At 41.7% G+C, this 23,623-nt stretch overlaps 1 protein-coding gene across 1 annotated transcript; it reads left to right on the top strand.

The window, feature by feature from the left end:
- The first annotated feature begins 621 nt into the window (after positions 1-621).
- Positions 622-22,003, top strand: waslb (WASP like actin nucleation promoting factor b). Its single transcript, XM_027272149.1, is given in 12 exon segments — positions 622-1,056; positions 8,727-8,861; positions 9,086-9,172; positions 9,848-9,944; positions 11,565-11,588; positions 14,742-14,922; positions 15,450-15,492; positions 16,793-16,946; positions 17,928-18,004; positions 18,006-18,464; positions 18,557-18,665; positions 19,355-22,003. Coding segments are annotated over 12 exon segments (1,533 nt in total). The 5' UTR covers positions 622-951; the 3' UTR covers positions 19,417-22,003.
- Positions 22,004-23,623: the final 1,620 nt, after the last annotated feature.

The raw sequence follows: 23,623 nt of genomic DNA, 5'->3' as shown, positions 1-23,623 counted from the left end.
TAAGTATGTGTGACCCCTGAGGCTAAGTACAGTAACTGGAGCAGTCTTAATTCTACTCCACTTTATTTATAGGCTATTTATAGTTTATTGCAATGAAAGAAAGAGACGTAGAAGCATTTCTGATCAGGGTGGCAGATCACTTTATGTCATGTTTATCCTGTAGGAAAACCAGCTGTGTAGCTGAACCATGACCTGACCCTCTGTGACTTCAATAAAACTATCATAATAAGAGGGAAATTATTATTTTTATGGTTCTTTCATGGGCTTCTTAAAGTATTAGGGCTTTATCTCTGTATTGATTCCTCTCACAAGGACCATTGTGTGCTATTATCTTGGCAACTTGCACCTTATTACTTATCTCCTCCCATTCTGCACTCGCACACATTCCTGTCATAAAAGCCACGGGCGGACTGGACCAAACCACCTGCGTGGGTAACACGCTGAGAATTGTCATTTTTATTAAACACAATCCCCTCACTGGATTTTTACCAGAATACATTTAAATGTTATAAAAGCATAATATGTTAACTCGTTACCGTTTTCAGTGTTGAAATCCTCTCTTGGTGATTATGTGGGACGCAGCCGAGGAAAGCGCGCACCCCCATTTCCCAGATAATAGCCTCGTCCTGACACTGCCATGTTGGATGGAGCTGGCTCCGGGCTCTCTGGCGGCCGGACTTCCCAGGAAAGTTTTTCACCGTTTTCCGTCTTCGCCCTGCCGCTGCAGTTTTGGAGCGGGACGTCGCGGTGCATACCGACACAGCATACGTTTTTTTTGTGGCAGTCCACCCTTGAGGACCCCCTGGGATAAACCGAACCGGTGTGAGGTTGAAGGGGGGGGTGGGGGGTCGGATGAAGGCCACGGATGACCGAGGGATTGTTTATGTATCTTTGTGGGTCTCACATAACGAGCTACAGTCGGTGCATACTTTATAAATTGAAACACCAATAATGAGTGGACATCCGCCGCAACGGCGGCAAACAAATGTCGGGTCCATACTACTGACACAGCAGGAAAATGAATGCCTTTTCAACCACCTTGGCAGGAAATGCATCGTAAGTTTTTCCCCATCAATTTGTCGTATCATAAATTAAAGAAGCTAATACAGCTAACTTGTGTTTCCATAGATACGGCTAAAGAGGTGTAACGGTGATTGTGGCCTACAGTTTTATGTTGTGATTTCCGAGGGTCTCTGTTTTTTGTTTTTTTTTACTTCTTTTAACCTAAAAGAGGTCGGTTTGTTTTGACAGCAGGGGACGGCTTAAAGAAGGGGGGGGGCTCCAGCAAAGCGAGCAAAGCCAGCGAGCGACCGTGTCTTCGCGTCCCCGTTTGGGACGTTGACATTCGGGCAACAGCAAGTTTGATTCCAGCCTCTCTTAGGCCTCCGCTGGGTCTCCGCCTTTTTAAAAAAAAAAAAAAAAAAAAAAAAAAAAAAAAAAAAAAACTTCAAAGCCTGACACACCTGAAATCATCCAGGAAAAAGCCTGAAATGTCAGCTAGGAGTTAATAGTCGGGATTTTTTTTTTGTTTGTTTTGTTTTTGTGGAGCTGCTAAATCCATCATTTTTTGTTTGTTTTGTTTTTGTGGAGCTGCTAAATCCATCAACGGAAAGCAATGATTTCTGTGCAGTGGCATTACATAACATAAGCTGAACCTTTTGGTTGTTTTCGGGAAGTGTGTGTGTGTGTCCACTGAGAAGAATGTGCCCGACCAGACTTGGCTCCTCCTCCTCCTATTATTATTATTATTATTATTATTATTATTATTATTATTATTATTAATGCAGGACTTGCCATTCCCTTAAAAACCAGTGGGAGTGGCCTGCTTGCTGTGTGACTGCAGTCCAGATCACTAGTGCAATGTCACGACTCAATATTGTGAGATTGTCTCATATTACGTAACACGTTTAGCATTCAGCTGACTCATTTTTTTGTATGCTGTCCTCCCTGTGCACCGTGTCCGTAGCTAGCTGTAACTGTATTTTTAAATAAGACAATTTGCAGCTGCTTATTTCCATGTTTCTGATCTTGCAGGACAGGTTTGTCCCCTTATTTAATTAGTCAACCTTTCCCTCTAGTTTGCACCATCTAAATATTAATCAATCATTTATTTACAGAGGCAATCCTCAAGAGCATGAGAGCTTTTCCAAAGTGGCTCCACCACAGTCAAATATTGCTATAGTGGTTAAATTATGGTTCTTATCAAATGATAATAATATGTTGGACTGGGGAAAAAAAGACCCTATATAAGCACTATGGCATATGTAGTTGCGTCTGCTGTCTCTTGCGGCCAACGATTGTCTCGCTTAATGATTGCTGTGGTCCATAAAAGTTTAAAGGTCCAGTTTGTAGGATTTAGTGGCATCCAGCCTATCTCATCCTCTCTCCTTCCAAGCATGTAGGAAAAAACTCTGACTGCTATAAATTGACATATCTAGATCAGTGTTAAGTTTGTCTGTTCTGGGCTACTGTAGAAAAATGGCGGTTCAACATGGCGGACTCCGTGCAGGAGGACCCGCTTTCTCTGTAGATATAAAGGGGTCATTTTAGGACGATTCTTACGTTCAGGTGATTATACACTCATGGAAACAAATACTGCATTCAATTGCTGCCAATAAATACTCCTAAGTCTTACACACTGGACCTTTTTAAGGCAGTACTGCACGGGTGATATCGCTCTCAGCAGAGGGGTGTTCCTAAATCAGCCCATTTCCTCAACAAGGTGCTTTCAGATTTCCTCTTTCCTGTCTTATTTTGAAAGCCACATCATAGCCTTGACCATAGTTACTCAGTAGCTTAGCAGAAACTCTGTCACCCGGTGATATCAGCAAGAAAGAATGCCACGCCGTCACCTGTCGATACACTTAACAGATAAGACTTGTTTTAACGTCAAGGCGTCAGGTATTCAAGTGTGTGTCGTGTCTTTGGTGTGACATAATCGAGGTTTGCTCTATAAATACTGGTCAGTTTAACATAAGGGTGAGACAAAGCGTACAAATCCGTGTTGCACATTTGCGTACCGCGTTCTCAGGTTACTTCCTCATGGTGATCATAGTTTCCTTTAGTTGTGTGTGTAGTAAAGGTTGAGCACTTGATTGACAGAGAAATGTCTCTTCCTCTATGTGCTCACCTCATACCAGTAAACCAGTAAACCAGTGTGTGCGAGGTGCCCGGTGTGTGTTTGCTTTGGACAGGCCACATTTCCTGTCCCATGACACAGCATGTCAGGCCCGTACTGTGGTCACATGTTGGGATGTCCCGCCTCCTTTTTTGTTGTTTTTACATGAACACCCATGATTTCAAGGTGTGTCTCCCTACACCTATGTGACCTATTTATTTCTTTTTTTTAAATCCAATGACGACACTCCTCCGGCATTTGAGCAATCGTGTCACTCGGCATGTGACAGAGATGTGGAATCAGGAACATTCCTCGCAGTCCTACGCTCTTGTGTGTCCGTACACGTCTTTGCATGCAGAGGAGAGTTTGGGAGAGACAAGTGTGTGTGTGTGTGTGTGTGTGTGTGTGTGAGTGTGTGTGTGTGAGAGAAAGAGACAGACATTGTGTGTCTCGCTCACCAATCTAATTAGAATGCACGTCACTGATTTGGTGACTGACTGAGCGATTGTGCGCTATGTCATGTACGAAAATGTCAGCCACCTTTTTTTTACCTCACCACTTCTTTTTAAGATGCACAGCCTTTAGTTGGCTCCTGAACCAAGCTTGATTTATCCTCGCTGCAAAAGGCTTGTTTGTATACTGAGTAATTCTTTGAAAGCAGCAGAGCTCTCCAAGCCTGTAGTCTTGGCAGTACGAAGGGAGATTTTGTGACTCAAAAGGCAACTTTAGTATTGTTGCTCTAATATAGAAATAAAATTGCCCACACATGTTTGTTTTGTTTTTTTACTCTGTGGCTATCTTTTTTTTGCCTGTTGCTTGGATAGAGGCTGCCTGCTGCCAAAAAAAAAAAGTTTCCACAGGCATCTGAGGCAAGTCATTCAAATCAATAAGAAACGAACTGACTATAATTCTTCTTTATATTTTGTTGATTTGTGAGATCGTATATCTTTTTATGAATTTTGGATTTCCCGTGTCGCATGAAGCGTTATTTCGTAAACCACATAACAGTTAGGACTTGCGAGATATTATCCATGAATCCATATTTTCATATTTTTAGGAAATGCATGCAAATATTTCAACTTTGATTCAGCTTATTTGGGTAAAGCAGCCACAAGTATACACGTACATACACAGTGGTCTTAGTCATTGGTATTCCTTCTGCTGTTTCACCATAAGCAACACTGTCTGACTGGGCAGAAGGTGGAAAGGGTCCAGTTCACAGTGTGTGTGTGTGTGTGTGTGTGTGTGTGTGTGTGTGTGTGCACAGACTGCCTGATCAGCAGTCCTGTCTTACAGGAAGTCCCGTGGTCGGCCTCCTCTGGTGATTTGTGCTGGAGAAGTGGAACATGACCCCTCTTTTCCGCCATGTTATCCCCCTCGTCTAATTTTCTCTCCTTCCTTTCCTTTTTTGTAGTCTCACCCTTTTCCTTTTTATGACCCCCCCCCCTCTTTTCTGTCAGTCATATTTCTTCCAGCCTGTTTCTTGCCTGCATCTCTTCCTTCGTTTCTTTTCTCTTTTACTGTGCATCACTTACCTCCTCTCCTTTTCTTCTCCGCTCATCCCGGCTTCTGTTTCTTCCCACTCCTTTCCATCTTTTTCGCCACCTTTTCACTCCCCTCCCCCCCCCCCCCCCCCCCCCCCCCCCCTCTCTCTGGAAGATCTTGTGAAGAGGTGTAATGGTGCCCAATATGTGCCAGCACAGAACAGCTTGACCAAACGGGGCTGATGGATGCCATTCAAATGAGAGCGATGGTTTGCTTCTGCAGGAAGGATGAAGCACAGACGTGAGGAGGACAGAACTTTTCATGTCTTTTACTCTTTTTAATGCGATCATAGTAAAAACTTGTTCAACGCCATTTCTAAATCATTTTATATAAAGTAAGATTTCAATCAATCGAGGACTGATTTGTTGTGTGAACCTACAGTACATTTTATTTATGACGCTGCTACCGCTCTTTAGACAAAGATGATTAATGATTCACCTCCATAAACTAAAATAATATTTTCACATTCAAACACATGATGACATTTGGTCAGTTCAGTTTTTTTCAAGTCATAAAGACGGCCTTTGCGACACCGCTTTCGACCTGTCTGCGTCTCGTGATCGAGGCGAAAGCACTTTATACCTCACTCCGTAACTTTTGAGGGGAACTGAAAACATCCAAATATCACTGAGGTGCATATTAGCGTTGACTTCCTTATGTGAATGTATGTACAGTTTGGATTCCTCCATGAGTCATAGAGGCCTTAAAATATAGAGAGGTTAAGGTACGGGTAGTGTGGCGCTGTCTCATCTCCATGTTCTCTGCGTGGAAGGACCAGTTGTGTTTGTGAGTGCCGGACACGTGATAAGTTTCATCATTGTGGCAGAAAAAAACATAAAACAGATGATTTTTTTTAGATGGGAGAAAGATAATTTCTTCGTGTGTGATGTAAGAGTCGTGTTTTGAGGACTTCATAGACAGAGCTTCACTTCCTGCAGCCTGTGGCCCTGTCGGGACTAATCAGCACTTCATAGGCTGTTGAACGCCCCCCGCGGCCTCAGAGCCTGGACATCATTACAGTCGCCGTTACAAAGAAGCTGAATTCATAATATCCGTTTGATCTTTTTTTATTCCTCATCCATATCCAGACTCTCAAGAGCTGCAGTGCTGCCAACAAGCTCAATGTTTGTATAAATATGAATAAAAATATCTTGTACATGCAGTGCTCTCTCTGACATCAGAGTTTTAAAGTTGGACACTGAGCTGAAAGACGAATTAAACCTAGGATTGGGCTATAAGGTTGAAATCAATGTCATAATGTTGATGCACGCAAGAGCTAGAGTTGTGCGCCGTTCTGCAGAGTCATTCACGCTGAGGTTATACTCTGATTCACAAACCATCACTGTGATGTAAGTGTCCCTTTTGCATGTACACGTGTTGTTCTGTTATCTCATGCTGGCTGGTGTTGCGTGCAGTTAAAGCGTGTAATGTGGTTACTAAGACGAGCCTTTCAGCAGTTGCCCAGAGGTAATTTAGCAACCGCAGCGGTGGCTGTATATGTTAAAAACACAGCGGCAAACTCCATTTTAGTCCCACAGAGAAAGCATAGCAGTGTTTAGAAGTCCTCTCTGGGAGTTAGCCCTGTTGGAATCAGACACAGGCAAGTCAAACCTCTCAGCTCAAGGACATTTTCCAGAAAGCTTTTGTAGCTTCTCAGGGACCTGCAATTTCACCGCAGGAACGCAGGCCTTTCAGTTTTTGTTCCTGGATCGTACTTCTTGGACTCTTTGAGGAAAGTACCTGCTCTTGAGGTACTTTCAGATGGTCCAGGAACTATGAGGCTACGGGTTTTTTTACTGAAGGTTACTGTGACACTGCCACGAGTTGTTGTTTTTGTTCAGACTGTAGGCAAACACTGTTTGTCGCTAGTATCAATATTAGGACTAGGGACAGGAATTTCTCTTGTTGTTATAGCTCTACTGTCACTGACTGCTCGGTTTTTAATATTCCTTTTTTTTGTCTATGCACATACGTGTAATTTAACATCACATTCACACAACACTAACTTATAAAGAACATGCGCTACGTTGTCATCCAGTGTGGATTACTTCCTGGACCTACTGCGTTGTAAAAGCCCCGAATATCACCAGGCACCGGCTTTCATCTGCGTGGTAATGACTGTGAACCTGGACCCCTCGATGTGACAACATCCCTGCAGCAACCTGTAAAACCTGCGGGAGTCTGATGTGGTCTTATGATCATGGATGTGTCTTTGTATGTGCGCACTACAGGTGTGCTCCTTTACTGCGCATGTGATGACGCAGACAGCTCTCCCTTTAACCCTGCTGCCTCCACACCAAGAACACATAAAAATGTTTCTCAGTGATAATGTTACATTAAAAGTAGCATCATAAAATGATAGATGACACAGGGGTAGACCAAGTGGTAACCTATTGTGACCTTTGTTGAAGTTTGGCATTATAGATTTATTTATTTTTTTTCGGTTGCTCCTGCTTGGTTTTGACACTGTTTTCAAGCAGAAACAAATGCCAGTGTCCCCGGTCACAGACTGACTTTCTCGTATTACAGCTAAAGAGTAACTAAAATATGTTCCTGAAAACATCTGATCCGAGAAATAGGCAACGCAGTTACAGAATATTGATTTTTTTTTTTTTTTTTTTATAATTTGCACTGCCAAATTTGAGCCTGGTATGTTGAATCACTGAGAATTACTTGTCAGCCAAATGGTAGCCTCGCCCTAAAGCGCACCCTGCTTTATCATCTGTTTTACTCATTTTCAAAATGATACGAGAAGACTTGAAACAAGCAATAGAGAACATAAACGCACATTTGAACTTTTGTCCCTGATGGCCATGAGAACGCAGGTTTAAGACACTTCTGTACTGGCTTCACTTTACAGACGTAGATGTTCTGTCTACTAATTAAACACAAATTCATACAAAATGTAATTTGTAAAAAGAAATCCATACAGTAACAGTAGAAATCTTAAATTACTTAGGTTCTTAATATTGGTACGTAGCTTGGGAGATGCTGCATGAGAGAAGTATTGCGATGCTGCTCATACTAAAATTTATCATCTTTAGTCATTAAGTGTGTGTGTGTGTGTGTGTGTGTGTGTGTGTGTGTAGGCTTAGTCTTAATATAGTGTGGAACCTTCAGGGATTTTAGACTGCTCAAATGTCCGCAGTGTTCTTAATATAAAATCAGAGTAAACCCAGCTTCCCAGCATCCACAGTTCAGGGTTGTATGTATCCTTGGTGCTCCCTTGCCTTGACCAGTGTCACCAGTGGATGTGTCATTTCTCATAATCACATCTCTGCGCTGCTTGTCAGGCGTTTGGCATTGACCCCCACACCGTGATCGACTGTCACTCACTCATTCACCGTCATTCTACTTTTATGCTGCCTGTCAAACGTTAGCATTGAAAATAATTGAATCACCATTGAAGTACGTTTTTATTCAGCAAAAAATCTGGCATATGAATTGATGCCATATTTTCTGTACTATTTTTTTTTTGTACTTGTACTCGTCAAAACTGCAAAGTTGATCTCTTCCCCTGACATGGCTCGCAGCGCCTGCAGCTGAAACGCACACAGCATGTTGCTGCAACCATCTTTTGTCATTGCAGGAATGTTGTCGGGTGCACGATGAGTCCAGTTTCTGCAAGAGTTCTGTTATTACAAAACCAGCTGCTCATAGGCCGGCCGATTATGAGCTACTTGGTTGATTTATAAGGCCCAAATTTGCCAGATGTGCATAGCATGAACTTCACTCTGGACTTCTCTTTGCTAATTTTACCATTTGATGTCGTTAAAGAGGCCAGGCTTCACTTAATGTTTGAGTTATTGAGTTTGGGGACATGGCACCAAGGAGGCAAGGTTCCATAAATATATTTTCAAACTGGGAGGCTGCTGTGGTGTTTTAAAGCTTTGGAGTAAGTGCTATACTTTACCGTACTGTACACACAGAGTGACAACGTGCTGCTTTATTTTAAACATCACAGCTCGCAGATGTGGAATAAATAGTCGACGACATTGTCACCTTTAAAACATGCACATGGATCACATGGACAGGATAACCACGACTCTCCTTCTCTCTGCAGACATTGTCTTCAGCAGTGGTCCAGGTGTTCACAGCTGATAGGAACTCCAGCTGGAACAAGAGATGCTGCGGCGTGGCCTGTTTGGTCAAAGACAACCCCCAACGATCCTACTTCATCAGGGTCTTTGACCTCAGGGTGAGCGAATACAAAGTGCTCCTGCTTTGATTACATCGTTGTGGCTCATGAGTGTGGTAGCAGGCAGATGATAGTGCTCACCACAGTTAATGTCATTTTGATATTCATGGTGATGTTTTTATAGCCGCACAGAGGTATCCGTGGACTTCCCGTATCATTAATCTGTCTGTCAGATACATAACTCATATCCTTCATTCAGCCTGGTGTTTGTTTTTTGTCCACAGGATGGTAAGATTACGTTTGAACAGGAGCTGTACAGCAACTTCAACATCTACCTCCCCAAATCTTACTTCATGACATTTGCTGGCGATGTGAGTTTCTTGTTTTATTTCTGATGCTCAGCAGACGGGCACTTTTTAATCTTCAGTTTTATTTGTTGGTCATTTAAAATGTATCTATGAAACTGCAGCTGGAGCAGGGAGAGAGGGAAATAACCCTCTGAAGCAGTCAAGGTGTTTTATATCAAAGACCCTTTTGGTCATTACATCTGAGTCATTGAAAAAGGGCACTCGAGTCCTTAAAGAAAACCAATGCTTGTGGTTCTTTCTAAATTTTAAACCGACTTTAATTCAGAACCAGTTCACAAAAAGCAGGTATACACGCTGTGAGTTCTGTTTGCTGGAAATCCGCCATGAGAATCACATGCGAGGCCAACTTCCAGGTTTGCATTCCCATCATGTAAAACGACACTGTTTGTACAAGTCCTACCTTTAACACACATCCAATGTCACAGCCAGTGCACATGATGTGACAGGACGCTGTTCATTGTGGGGCAAATATCTTAGCGGGTGGGTACAGTGGCCCAAACTCCAGCAGACCATGAGGTATGTGGGATTGCTGATTGTGGTGCGATAAGGTCGGGGCTGTTCACTGCACGCGCATCATGAAAGCAGATTTGGAAATCCAATCATGGAAGTTAGGTAGATATTTGGCACTTTACAAATCATTTTTACACATTTCTGTTGTGTGTGTGTGTGTGTTTGCAGACATGTCAAGTGGGTCTGAACTTCGCCAGCGAGGAAGAGACGAAGCGTTTCCGTAGCCAACTTGGAGAGCTAATCGGGAGAAGACAGAGGAAAACTGGTACCAACTTACTGCCGCCGCTGCCGACTTACCTACAAACTGACCTGACCTAACTCGCTGGAAAAAATGACAAGTCTAGCAATTTTTTGATCTTGTGTTCAAAGTAACTCAAGTCAAATATGTTACTACGGTGATGCAGACAGTTTTCAAAATAATGAGAGAAACGAGCAGTCGTTCTGTCGTCAGTTTGGTTTAGCACAAGATCAAGTTAATTTCTAAACTTGTCATTTTTTACAGTGCTCATCCACACAGAACTGGGCAAGAAAGATCTTAATTTCAATACATGAACAAAACTGATGCTTTCATGTATTGACAGTGGTTAAGGATTTTTTCTTTTTTGCCTGCGTCTGTTTAACTATATCATCTAGTCTCCTTCTGATCTACTGCAAACTCTTCCTCTGACAACACTTCTTCCAACTCATCATTAAGGTGCTCGAATGGCGAAAGCGAACAGAAAAGATTAGACAGTTCTTGCAGTCCCCGCAATGACGGATCGTATAATAATCCTATTTTTCTGTTCACTTTTCAAGTTATCTTTACAAAATTCTGTCCGTTTCGGTGCTGTAAGAAAACCTTTCAGACATTTGTTGAAAGTGCTTCGAGTCGAGGGGATTAGCTTTCTAATAAAAGTGTTTATAAAACCTCACAGATGCAGCACAACAGCCTACAAATATGCTCACTGGCCCAAGGGGGGCACTACTGTTTCAGTTTAAAATGAGCAAAAGAAATGGGTGATCAGCTTTGGGAAGGACCTCATGGGCATAATATGTCAGCATGATTTGGACCTTTTACGATTTAAAGTTCTTTTATAGTTAAAATAATATATAAATAGCAGGAAATGTATTTTGTTCGAGCAGTGTGCTTCTTTATTACATTCACATGGTTTTCATCCAGCACCAACAATTAAACTTTGAAACTGTTAAACTGAATGGCACTTATCTTATCTGTCTATAAAAGGAAATGAGATGTTAATGTCTCGAACGGACTGACAGGCTGAGGAGCAAATTGAAAACACATTGTTTATGCAAAAGCCGTACAGATGCATTCTTAAACTCATTACCGCCGCTCTTCTCATCTCTCGCTTGATTAAGACCGCCCGTCTTCCTGCTTCTCTTCTGCGGATCATTTCCTGACCCTTCACATGGATCAGTCTTTCATGTTCACACCTTCTGCGTCGGATGCCCAATCTTATCTTCAAGGCTTCTGTTTGACCTTCAGCCGCTGGAAAACTCAAGTCATCAGTCTTTTGAAGTGTGTGTGTGTCAGTCAATGTCATTCAAGTATTAGTATTCATATTCTTTGTAGTCTTATCTGTTGATATGAAATTAGCTGTTGTGTGTGTGTGTGTGTGTGTGTGTGTGAGTGTGTGTCTGATTTACGTCTCCTAAAAACGCTAATAAAACACTTTGCTTGGCAACTTTTCCGAACAGCCCTTTCCATTCTGTGCAGTCGTGTGCACAATCCCGCCAACCCCTTCTCTTAAAAGACCAATAAACTCTCTCTCTTAACTCTTTATACGTCTGCGCTCTGACGCTCTCACACACATTCGCTTCTCACTAACACAAGCCCCGACTACCCAACGCAGGATTGTAATGATTTGATTTGTCTGTGTGTTCACAGAGAAGAGACGCGACCCTCCAAATGGTATGTCTTCTACTGTCTTCCTGTCGGTAACTCAATGAACAGAAGAGAGATGTAAAAGACTAGTCAGACCAGACGGTGTCTGTTCAGTGTGTCAGATTGGTGGCGTTTCAGGTTTTTTGTGTTACTTGTGCAACAATTCCAGGATGTATTTCTTTGCCCTAACAATGTGGAAACTATGTGGCACACAAAGCCTTCCTTATTTTATGTGGAACAATCCGGCATTGATTAACAGTAAACCGAACACCGACAAGACTGATCATATCAATAAATATCAGTTTGATTGTACCTGTTATCAACTAAAGCAACAAAAAACTATGTATTCACTTACAATAATCGATCACAAGTTGACAGTTTTTATCAGGAGCTCGGTAGCACGTTGAGTTGGCTAAGGCCTGATTTATCTTGTGTTTTAAAGTGCGAAGCGGCATGACCGGGTGTTGGTCATAGCTGGAAGAAACTAATTGTAGATGGTGGTCGAACAGCTCAACAAAAGGTTATTATTTCATTCTTGGGGAAACATTTGGCTCTGTAGCAGAGACTTGATCTGTGATCTACACGCCCTTCATGGCCTGACCCTCACTCTAAATGATCTGATAACTGCACAGATTTGTAAATGTTTGTTTTTTGGACATGCGTCACAAGACACGCAGCCTAGTTTCACACAGGAGGGAACCAGTTTTGGACTTGCAGACTGTCATGATTTGACCCATCTGGCTTATTAATATATCTGTGTGTGTGCGTGCATGCAGCCTGCGCAGAGGTCATAACCACGCAAATGACACATTTACAGTTTTAGCTGATGCTCTGATTCAGAGCAGCTTAACAGCGTCGGCCCTGTGGATGCTTTCGCTTTGGGTCACATGTAGCCACCACGCAACAAGGCCATTTTGGGGATCATGATTGATCTTGTTGTGTTGTCTAAAAGGGACATGTGTTCGTGTACCTGTGCCCAAATACGCTGCCATGCATAAGTGTTTCTAGCTCGGATCACTTTTCTAATAAGTGCATCGTTTGTGTGAACTGGTTCATTTCCAAAGGAAGTCATCCTCATCCTCCCACAGGAACGTCTTCTCTTCCATCTCCATCTGTCTCATTCTCACTTCCCATGAAGGCATCATAGCCCTGTTACTGTCCGTCATCTCCAGTCTGGTTCTTGTTTTCTTTCTGTTCTGCCCTTTTTCTCCTGCTGCCCTATCCAGCTCTCATCATTGTCCTCATCTGGCATCTGCCTTCACTTAATAAATCTTCATTCGCCTCTTTTGTCTCTTCTCTCTTGCTTAGCCTTTTCTCACGTATTCTCTCACCCAGCAGATTCATCATGTTTTAGAAACCACTGAGATTAATGTGGGATTATACTCGGATGGGTTTTAATGGTTATGTAAAAGCTAGCGCTAAATCCAGAATGATTTGCTGGGATTAGATGTATTTGTGTGGTTTTTTTTTTGTGCGAGGAGAGGGAGGAGACGGTAGTGGAGGTGGGTGGGGAGACGATCAGAGTGAGCCAATCCGAACAGTGCTGAGACAGAAAGTCAAGGGAATAGAAAATGATTGAAGGATAGATTTAAATATGCAGAGCTCAGACACATGGACAAAGCAAGGAGATGGAAATTTGGTAAACAATTCGCATAGAAGAAAATTGTTGCTGTAATGGAAGGAATGCAAGAGGAAGAGTAAAGTTTGGCTGCTGGCTGACTAAGTCTTGGCTGGCTCTTTTGCCTTCTGATGGCATTGCTGGACGTCTGCCTTCACAGCTCAGACAGTATGCATGTAAACTCCACCAGATGTCTGAGGATATTCATTCAATAAATACAGACTGCTGCACCCTGTCCGTCACAAGTTGGCTTCTTCTGTGCTGGTGTTTTGGTTGTGTTTTGGAAACCTTTGAGATCATCTTGGCTTTAGGGTCTCGGCGAAGAAGAGATCTTTTACATAAGAAGACTGGAAACAAGTGCAAGTGCTGAGAAAGAACTGTGATCTGTCAAATCTTCCTTGGGGTCTCCATTGGCGCTTGTTTTCGCCATATTGCTCATGCCCAGTCAGCTTTTATTATGATGTTCTGCACCACGTTCCTGTCTACTCCCTCCGAGGACCTTAATTGTGAGGGCAATAGTGGAAGAGGAGGAGCAGTAGGAGGTGGAAGTTTGAGCCCAGGGAGCTGCCTCTCCACTTTACACTGCCTGGTTCTACCACAGGACGAACTGTACCCACCTCTGTCAGACCTGACCGCTCGGCTCTCCGTTTGCCCCCAAGAGCGAGCTCACAGGTTGGTCGGCAAAATGCTCCTCGATGTCAGTTTGACCACCTGCGGAGCGAGAGATCGCGGGTGCATCTGGGACAGGGTGACGAGGCGACGCAGTCGGTCGTGCTCGCCTTCGCCAAGCAAAACTCCCAAAAGTCCTTGTTGTGAAAGTGTTAAAGGTATGTGGTAGAGCCGAGGCACTGGGAGGAGTTATTGTGGTGATGAAACTGACTTTTCATTGTTGAACTGAGAGCCACGTTGTATGATGTCCGGTCATCGTGACAGCTTGTTGACATGTGGGTACACGCAAGGTGTTTTATATTGGAGTTAAAATGGAGTGGCATCCATTTTGTGTTGTAGTTTGGTTACTCACTGTTATTTGTGCCCATGGGGCTTCATGGGGATGTTAATCTCAATGAAGCTTTTCTGGTTAAAAATAAAAGAATATCTGTTTACATATCTAACAGTTTGAGTGAATAATTGAGAGATGCACCATCGGCAAAACGGACATAATAAATTGAGCGAAGTGCTCAGAACGAATGTCATTCATTTGTCACCAAACCGACAGAAGGAGTTTTACAACAGATTTGAAGCTCTATTTGTCAAAGACAGTATAAGCCTTGGTAATGATGTTTAGTTTAGTACCAGTTTTTAGTCTTAACAGACATTTAGTTGTTTATTCTGAGCTGTTGTCACATCCAAAAACCCAAATAAAATTGCCACACCTCTCTGTCAAACTGAGTCTGTGAATAATGGAGATACGATTGAAGGAACACCGCTGGTTTGAATGTTTTTAAGGACCTTAAGATGTGACCATTGTCACAGTTATTAGTTTATACTACTATTAGTTGTACCCCACAACCAAGTTTTGTCTCTGCATACCACGTGATGTGTCTTTATGTCACCTTTTTAAGGACCGACGTTGCCCATGGCTACCGTCGACATCAAAAACCCCGAGATCAGCAGTCATCAGCGTTACCATAACAACTCTCAGGTGAACAACATTGCGCACTCCTTCCCCAAGAGGGAGAAAAAGGCCAAGGGGAAGAAGAAGAAGTTGACCAAGGCGGACATCGGCACACCAAGCAACTTCCAGTGAGTCACCCGTAGGGTGGGGTTCAGTTCAGGTGGTGGATAAACATCATTGTTTCCTTTTTATATAGAGACCTTTGAACATCAGGTTCCCTACACAACACTCTTTACCAAAATTATCACATGACTCGCCTAAATCTTTATATTGACTTTGTTGCATAATATGCCAAGACTGTAAAACAAGTGCACAGTACAACAGCGACATGACTGCAAGTCTTTGATTTTATTGTTAATACAACACATACCAGCCCTGCATCACTCTTGTCCATGTAAGTGCTGGTGAATCCGACATTAATCCAGGCTGTATTTATTCAGATTGTAATCCTATACATTGAGTAGTGTGATTGGTAATCTGTGCTGTGCTCTCTGGAATAGTCAGCTGCAGCTTTTATAGTCTTTAATGAGATGCTGGAGGCTGCCTGGGTTAAAAAAAAAAACAGAGGTCAATGTAGATTTTGCAGCAGTTTAATCGACCCGTTGACCTTTTGTGTCTCTGTGATCTCACATGCTCTCTCTTTTGCGTCTCACAGGCACATTGGGCATGTAGGATGGGATCCAAACACAGGCTTTGACGTAAGTGCGACACGAGAATGAAATGTTGATGCTTTGTTTTGCGTGCACACGTCGGGGGGGCGGTAGGGGGAGCGTGTGACCTCTACATCTTCTTGAAACTTCCTAAACACCCCTCTACCAGACAAATTTTAATATCAGCTCCAAAATGTTAAGCCGAGCCGCGCAGCCAAGTTACCAGGAGAGTTACGCAAGAAGATTTTAGACGAAAGAGAATCAACCTGCATCTGCATAATCCATGGACTCATCCCCACCCCCCCTCCAAAAAAAGCATCATCAGTAATTATGATGATGAGTATGAGATCATGCAGGTCAGAGGACTTATTCTGTCTGTGGATGAAAAATCCAAAATTCTGATTTGGTTTCGTAAGTTTAATGCTTTCAAGGACTCACTCCCCTCTCCAAATCCTTGAGTTTGATGAATTAATAATCCACCTAAAAAAAAAAACATAGAGTTTGTAGTTTTCTTGAATTATGCTACAGTGGACATAAACAGCGACCTGCTGTTGTGGTCAGAAATGAGTATTTAAAAGCTTCTAAGCTGTTACTGCACTGGGATATGTTACCATAGAAACGGACATAATGACTCCTTAAATAAACAGTGTCCTGCATCATGTTTGGCTTTTTCTCAATCCTCTTTTCTGGCAGCACAACACAAAATGACATACAGAAGCAGCTGAAGGGGAAATGTTCAAACTTCTTTTCAAATCTCAGTTCATGACTTTTATTTTCCACCCGGCTGCCACTCTTGTAGTCTTATGCCACACCACCAGGTGGCAGCACAATAGCTGATATTGTAGTCCCATTTTTGAGCTGCCTTAAAGGGAAGGAAAGAGTGCAACATCACAAAAGTCACAGATTTTTTTCCCCCCTAAATAAACCAGTCGACATGTTTTGTTTAGATTTTAACAGCCAGTGTCAGACTGAATCCTGCTTTTTCGAATGACCCTTTTTTAATCCTGACTCGACACTTTACACGTCAGTCATAATGTGCGACTGAGCTGCAAAGCTCATAAATACAGATTAAAAAATCACATCACAGATCTTAACATACAGAGCACAGGATCATGCAGGAATGTGCTCGTATGAGAGCAGCAGCAAAGTCGCTCTGTTACAGGCAGAGGAGGCTGATTTTGTTTTAAATTAAGGAGCTCATAATGACACAGAATCAGTATGAGATTTAAGTTTTTCCACTTGAGACAAAGTAGAAAAAAGGTTTGGGAATTAGGATAACTTCTGTGGTAACCTTCATCCTCGACTAAAAAGCACGCACATCTCGTCTTCTTCTGTTTTCTTTCTGTAGTTGAATAACTTGGACCCAGAGCTGAAGAACCTGTTTGACCTGTGCGGCATCTCTGAGGCTCAGCTGAAGGACAAGGAGACCTCGAAGGTCATCTACGACTTCATCGAGAAGAAAGGAGGCGTAGAAGCTGTCAAAAATGAGCTACGGAGACAAGGTGGGGCAGTGATTTAACAGATTGTTTTCTTTGGTAGTAAACATTATTATACAGTGCTGTTAAATGTCATCTATGCACGTGTTTTGCAGCACCCTGATCATGTGACATAGATTTTAAAGGGTGATTGGTTTTGTCCCCAGGTCCACCCAGGTGGAGTGGTAGGTTTTTTATGCATGACCTGCTGTGATAGCTCATGACTGTGCATGTCAAGTTGGACTTGTAACATGACCTAGGAACTGTGTGGGGTGTTTTTTTGCAGTTCCCAAAGTTAGCTCAGAGTTTTTGCTGTGTTGTTTGGATGTTTTGACATTAGCAGCGTTCTCACGACTGAAGCTGTTAAAGACGCAGGAATACAGGACGCTTCATCTTTTTAGACGTCTGTCCTATGTTATATAAAAATCTGTTAGCCAAATTTAGAAACTCCACAATATTGTAAATTAACACGAGCTCCATGCAAGTAGGCTGCCCCCAGTGGCTTTTTTTATTTAACTGCATGATGCATTGAAACCAGCAAAAATTGTGGAAACTGACACGCATTTTTGATTACATTATTACACTAATGAACTATTTGTTTTCATTTGACGATTGTCTTTGGCTTTTTAACTTGTAAACTCTAGCTCTCGACTATGCACGTGCATCCACGCTTCTATAACCAGCAGTTAAACCGAAGCAACAGGATGTTTCTAAACAGATACTCACAAATTTGGAATTTGTTGTGAGATTTTTTTACTTTAGTTTCAAAAGATTATTTCAAAAATAAAATGAAGGCTAGTTAAATGAGAGAAAGCTGCGCTCGGTGACTTCTTTATGTGACTGCATGATGTGGAAAGTTGAGCATCTGTCATGATGATCCAAAACTAGATATCCGGTTCTGAAATTCATAGATGATTAAGATAAATCAGTTTGTTCGTGTTCTTCAGAGCTGCACTGTGAAGTCTGAATGATTAAAACTTACCAACTTTTTTTGATTTTTCTCTCCAGCTCCTCCGCCCCCTCCATCCAGAGGCGGCCCTCCTCCTCCTCCACCCCCCCACCACAGCTCAGCCCCTCCTCCCCCTCCCTGCCCGGGGCCGAGGTGCCCCACCTCCCCCCTCCAGAGCTCCCATCTCTGCGCCCCCTCCTCCCCCTCCATCCCGACCGGGCATGTCTGCTCCGCCGCCGCCTCCCCCGCCGAGCCGAGGCTCCCTCCCGCCTCCGCCTCCGCCAGCCCATGCCTCACTTCCCGTGGCGCCACCCCCGCCACCTCCTCCTCCCTCATCTTCAACTCCATCCAGTATGGGCGGACCGCCTCCTCCTCCTCCTCCTCCTCCACCCCCTGGCCCTCCACCCCCTGCTCCTCCGCTGCCCACTGAGGCTAACGGAGGGGACGGCGGTGTGCCCACGAAGTCGGCACTGCTGAGTCAGATCAGAGAAGGCACCCAGCTGAAGAAGGTGGAGCAGAAGGAGAGGCCGGTGTCCAGCAGCACCGGCAGAGACGCACTTCTGGACCAAATCAGACAAGGAATCCAACTTAAACCGGTCAGCAATCATTCGTCACGCACGACACACCTCTCACTCAAACCTGCATTAATCTTCATTCACTTCAACCTGTGGCTGCTCATTTTGTACAGAGAGATGACAACACCGATTCAACACCTTCCACCCCGGCCCCCTCGGCAGGCATCGTCGGGGCCCTGATGGAGGTGATGCAGAAACGGAGCAGGGCTATTCACTCTTCAGGTACAGAGCGAAACATTCACCGTCTGCTCACATAGCTTCTTCTTCAAGCACTACGTTTGTTTATTTCACAATGAACCTGAGTGAATCCGGGTCACTAGAGTTCTGCCGCACAAGTTCTTTGAAACCGTGGAGTAGTTTCTTGACACCAGTCACATTATGTCATTTACTCTCTGTCAGATGACCGACTGTTGCCAGAGTATAAATTGGACTTTCACCACTTCCTCATTAGTCCTTTCCTTTTTTCTATTTCAAGAAAATAGAAGTGAAGGAAACTATTCTTCTGTAGTGCTTAAAATAGATCAGGGAAGGTATGAAGTGAAGGTTTAAGCTTCAACTGAGAAAAATATAAAAGTATACACTAAAACCTTAGGACATTCACATTATTTTTATGTCAATTATATTGCGAAACAGCTTTCTTTTGATGAATAAAACATACAGTGAAATATAGAATGAAATGGCCGCCTTAAACGTGAAATTCCCTCAGTACTAATATCTTTTTATTGTAATTAAAGAAAAAGTTGTACTGTAATTACGGTAAAATTCTGGCAACCATAGCTGCATTTTTTTTTTTTTTTTTTTTATACAGTAAAAACATTTTTTTTGTTACCACTACGTTGGAAAATGTCATTTTATTAGAACATTTTCAACGGTTGGATTTGACTACGTGATTGTCTTCTTCTCTTCCACAGATGAGGACGATGACGACGATGAAGATGAGGACTTTGAGGATGAAGATGAATGGGAGGACTAGTGATTTATTTTTTTTCCCTCCCCCCAAACCCCCGGATGATTCTGACACTAAAATTGTTCTTGTCTTTCTAAAAAGAAATCTTTAATTTCAAAATTATAAATGTAAATGTTCTATCAATTTGCTGTATATTTTTGTTGCCTTTATGCTTTTTTTTTCTTTTTCTTTTTTATTAATCTGTGCAATACCTCATTTAATCTGTACATGTTTGTCATTCTCACATCTTAGGTTGTTGTTTCTTCTCCGTCACGTCTGTCTCCGTCGGCTCCATCTCTTGTCTCTCAATAGCAATATGTCACGTGTCATTTTAACTATGTTCTGCTTTTTTCCCCGTGTCTGTGCGTCTTTTTTCTCCTTCCTCCCACGTCCCCAACTCTTTCATGTCTATCACCTCCATCTGTCAGTCATCCTTCATATTTGCTGCCTCCCATCATCCCATCATCTCTGTCACTCTCCCGTGTTCCCACTCCCGAGATTGACGTGCAATTTTACATCAAGTTGTCTCTTGAACTTTCAGAGTTGAATGTTTTTTTTTTGGGGGGGGGGTTGGTCAGGGATTGAAGGGGGGAGGGCTTACGAAATAAGTTTCCACGAATCCTTCATCGGTCGCGTCGTCATTGTTCGTCAGCAGAAAAGAAAAAAAAGAACTATTTTCATACCCTATTGCTCTGTAGTTTATTTTTACTTATTCAAATGATCCTAGTTTAGCACTCATATTTTCTTAAAACAAAGAAGAAGAAAAAAGGAAAATCCTCTTTTTTGGAATATTTAGCTTCATTTGCTGTCGACTGTAAATTTGCTCCAGAGTTTGAGTCTTGTTATATTTTTGCACAGATTGAAAGAGGAGACTCGCTGCATGAATACAGGACATTTTCAGGTCTGTATCATTATTGAACATACATATGCTTTAAGTAATGGGGCAAAATACACTCTGACATTACGCATTTTTTTTAAAAACCGTTAACCCACCACACTACATACAGCGCATGCATGGAGGTAGCCCTCAGCGTTACGGCTGGCTATCTGTTGTGAATTTTAGTTCTCTCTTTTTTCCCGTCATTGTCACTCTGCAGATTCAGATGAAATTGTGTTTTTCTTCTCTCTCTTTTTTTTTTTTTTACAATAGCAAGCAGAGTATTAATAAATGCCTGTTTGCTTCAATCAGGTCATTCATCATGTAAAGCTTAAACAATAAAGACATTTTAGTTTTACACACCTGATTCTTATAATGGGTCCATATGCTTAGTTACTGTACAGAAACAGCGGGGCTAACGCAGTGTTCCTCCTGTTGTAGACACTTAAGTGCTGACACAATATAGGGACAAACACTAGATTCATGGCATTATTCGAACAAGTATCGATATTTTCTTGACTAACTAGTAAATCATGAGGTGTGATATAGGAACTGCTTATTAAAAAAAAAATAAAAAGAACAGTGGTCAATTATTCCCTACAAAGACCAAACATGTCGGATGTCGACATTCAGTTTATCCCAATAATTCCTGCTATGTGTTCATTAAAGGGTGGATTTGTCACAAAGAACGACACTTTAATGCCAAATTGTCACATAAATTACAAAAAAAAAAAAAAAAAACCTGCTTTAGTTTTAATAAAAGACACAACAATGGCATGTGACTTGTCCCGTTGTGGTAAATCCATCCAGTCTGGCTCAAAATAAAATAAAAGTTAATATACTTTGCAATGCTTGCAAACAACCAGATGAGATGTTTTTCTTTTCTTTTAAAGCTACTGTAACTTGCTAAACAGCAGCTGCTGCAGCCACAAAGTCAGAAAGATGCTGCTTTGACAGTAGCACAAACGGAGAAAAAATGTTTTTAAAAAAGCAATATCTGTCTGAAGTTTTCTCACTTTAGCCAGTATCTGGTCATACCAGACCAAAAAAAAAAGGCTGTAGCAGTGTGTTTCATTGCTAATGAATTCAACTTTTAATGTGTAACAGGAACAATGTTATTTTTCTTTAGTCTTGCTTTAAATATTTGCATTAACGGGTGCCAGAGCTGCTAACTGCTAACCCTTTGTTCCTCTTTAAATCGCCAGATAAAGCTTGGCCTTTCGGGTAGCCGCGTTAGCTCTGCAGTATCTGTTTAATAATTGAATTCAATTTAGGAGTCGTTAGCTGCTCATTTGGTTTTCGGTGGTTTAAAAAAAAAAGTGTTTAAATAAAGAACATCTCGTAACAGCATTTTATGCCGTACTGGGCAAACTAATTCACCGCTTAGCACTTGGTTAAGATTTTAAGAGCTAATTTTGCACATGCTAACATGATGTGAACTAATACCGAAACAGCTGATGTTTTAAAACTTTTTTTTTTGGTGTTTGCGAGGAATGTTGACGTCTTTTAAATTCTGTCTTTGAGAGACAAATTGCCACTCGTTTGATGTAAGAACTGACCTCTTTTGTCGAATATCATGATACTTTTTTGGGGAAAAAAACCTAGCCATGTTTTCGCTGATGTTAGCTTCTGTAGGTAACTTGGTAAATAGGATGTTATGGACGCCAAGTCTTATCAATAAGGCTTGACAAATAATGAACTCTTACATTGTACACTCCAATAAAAGGTTGATATTTACATACTTTGGTTATTTGAGCTTCTTTTACCTTCACAGCTGTAATTTTTATTAATTTTAGTTCATTTATACACACATTTTGTTGCACTTGTGTGTAAAACAGCACAATCAATGTCTGTCATATATCTAATTTGAGTATCTGCATCTGTTTGTCTATGTGTGTGTGTGTGTGTGTGTGGTGATAAATACAGGCGTTGTCACCTGCGATAGAAATTCAGACAGGGAGTTGGACAGATCTGGCAACAGCTGAGCAGAGGATTATCACAGCATTTAGTGCTACTATTTCATCCCCTGAGCCGCCAGGTAGAAATGAAAACTTAATATAAAATTTCAAGTTTTCAAAAGGGGGGAAAAAAAAGGGATTTAAGTTTGAGGTTTGTGTGCGAGACAGACTGACAGACTTGAAAAATCCCTATTTGTTTTTCTTAGTAGTATCTGGATTGTACACATGTAGAATCAGATATAAAGTCCTGCATCAGGTTTTTTTTTTTAACTTTCTGTTGCGTGTAAGCTGGAAAATACCTTACACCGTAAGAAAAGAAGTAAAAGCAGAAGATGATTCGAGTGACCGTCCTGTAGGGAAAAGGTGAGGAACTAAAAGCTGCCCTTTCGATTTTATATTTTTAGAAGTTACTGCAGGAACTGACCCTGTGATGAAGTGTGACCAACACAATAATGACCCAACAGTTCAATGGCTCTGTCATTTATTTTTAGTTGATTGCGCACATCAGCTGACACGGACTGACCTGGTATCAGTTCTCTCTGCTGCAGAGCTTATGAGAAGGATTAGAGCAGGTATGGCACTTTCCACCAGTGTGGCAGCACTACTTGTGCTTCTATAGAGATCGTGACAGACTTGTGCTATCTAAAGAGTGCTATCTGTCTTCAGTAGTGTAAGCATGAACTTGTTAAAGGATGTAATTTGTAAAGATTGTGTCATGTGTGATTCAGAGTTTTTTTTTTTTTGAGTAAATGCACAAGGCACTCTAAATAATGTTTTACATGGCTGAACACAGTCATATTTCATGGAAAACCTTTACGCAACATTACATTTATATGCAATTTTAAGAGAATTTATACAGATTTATACAGTTAATTATACAGTAAAACACTAATGACTAAACCTTTATTTTATATGACATTCATATGGTATTTTCTTGTCAGTTACTTTATTTTATATGACATTCATATGGTATTTTCTTGTCAGTTACATGGCAAAATAGTGTTTCTTTTAATGAAAAAACTTCAATAAAATAGGGAATAAAATAGCAGCCTTGAACACGAAATCAACAGTCTTAATATCCTTTTAATAAATAGAGTACAATTTTTTCTACTTTTTCACTACTCAGTTTTTTAATTTTTTTTATTATTGGTGAACTTGCCTTTTATCCACTTAAAATTAGCACTTGTCAATCATCAGTGCATGCATGCATATATCAGAAAGACATGCGAAGGTCAAAGGGCCTGAGTGTTGTGACTGAGAAGCTTAAAAATGTAGCTCTGCGTTCAAATGAATACACGCACTTAACAGTTTCGTTGTTGTGGCTTGGAGACTGGTGTTAGATTTCCCTACGGTGCCTGAAAACCTCGGTCCATCCTGCAAATAATCCTCAATACCATGT

The sequence above is a fragment of the Larimichthys crocea genome, chromosome XX (genome assembly GCF_000972845.2).
Source record: "Larimichthys crocea isolate SSNF chromosome XX, L_crocea_2.0, whole genome shotgun sequence".
NCBI lineage: Eukaryota > Metazoa > Chordata > Actinopteri > Sciaenidae > Larimichthys > Larimichthys crocea.
Note: the sequence above shows the minus strand (reverse complement) of the source record. Positions and strands in the feature narration are given on the sequence as shown.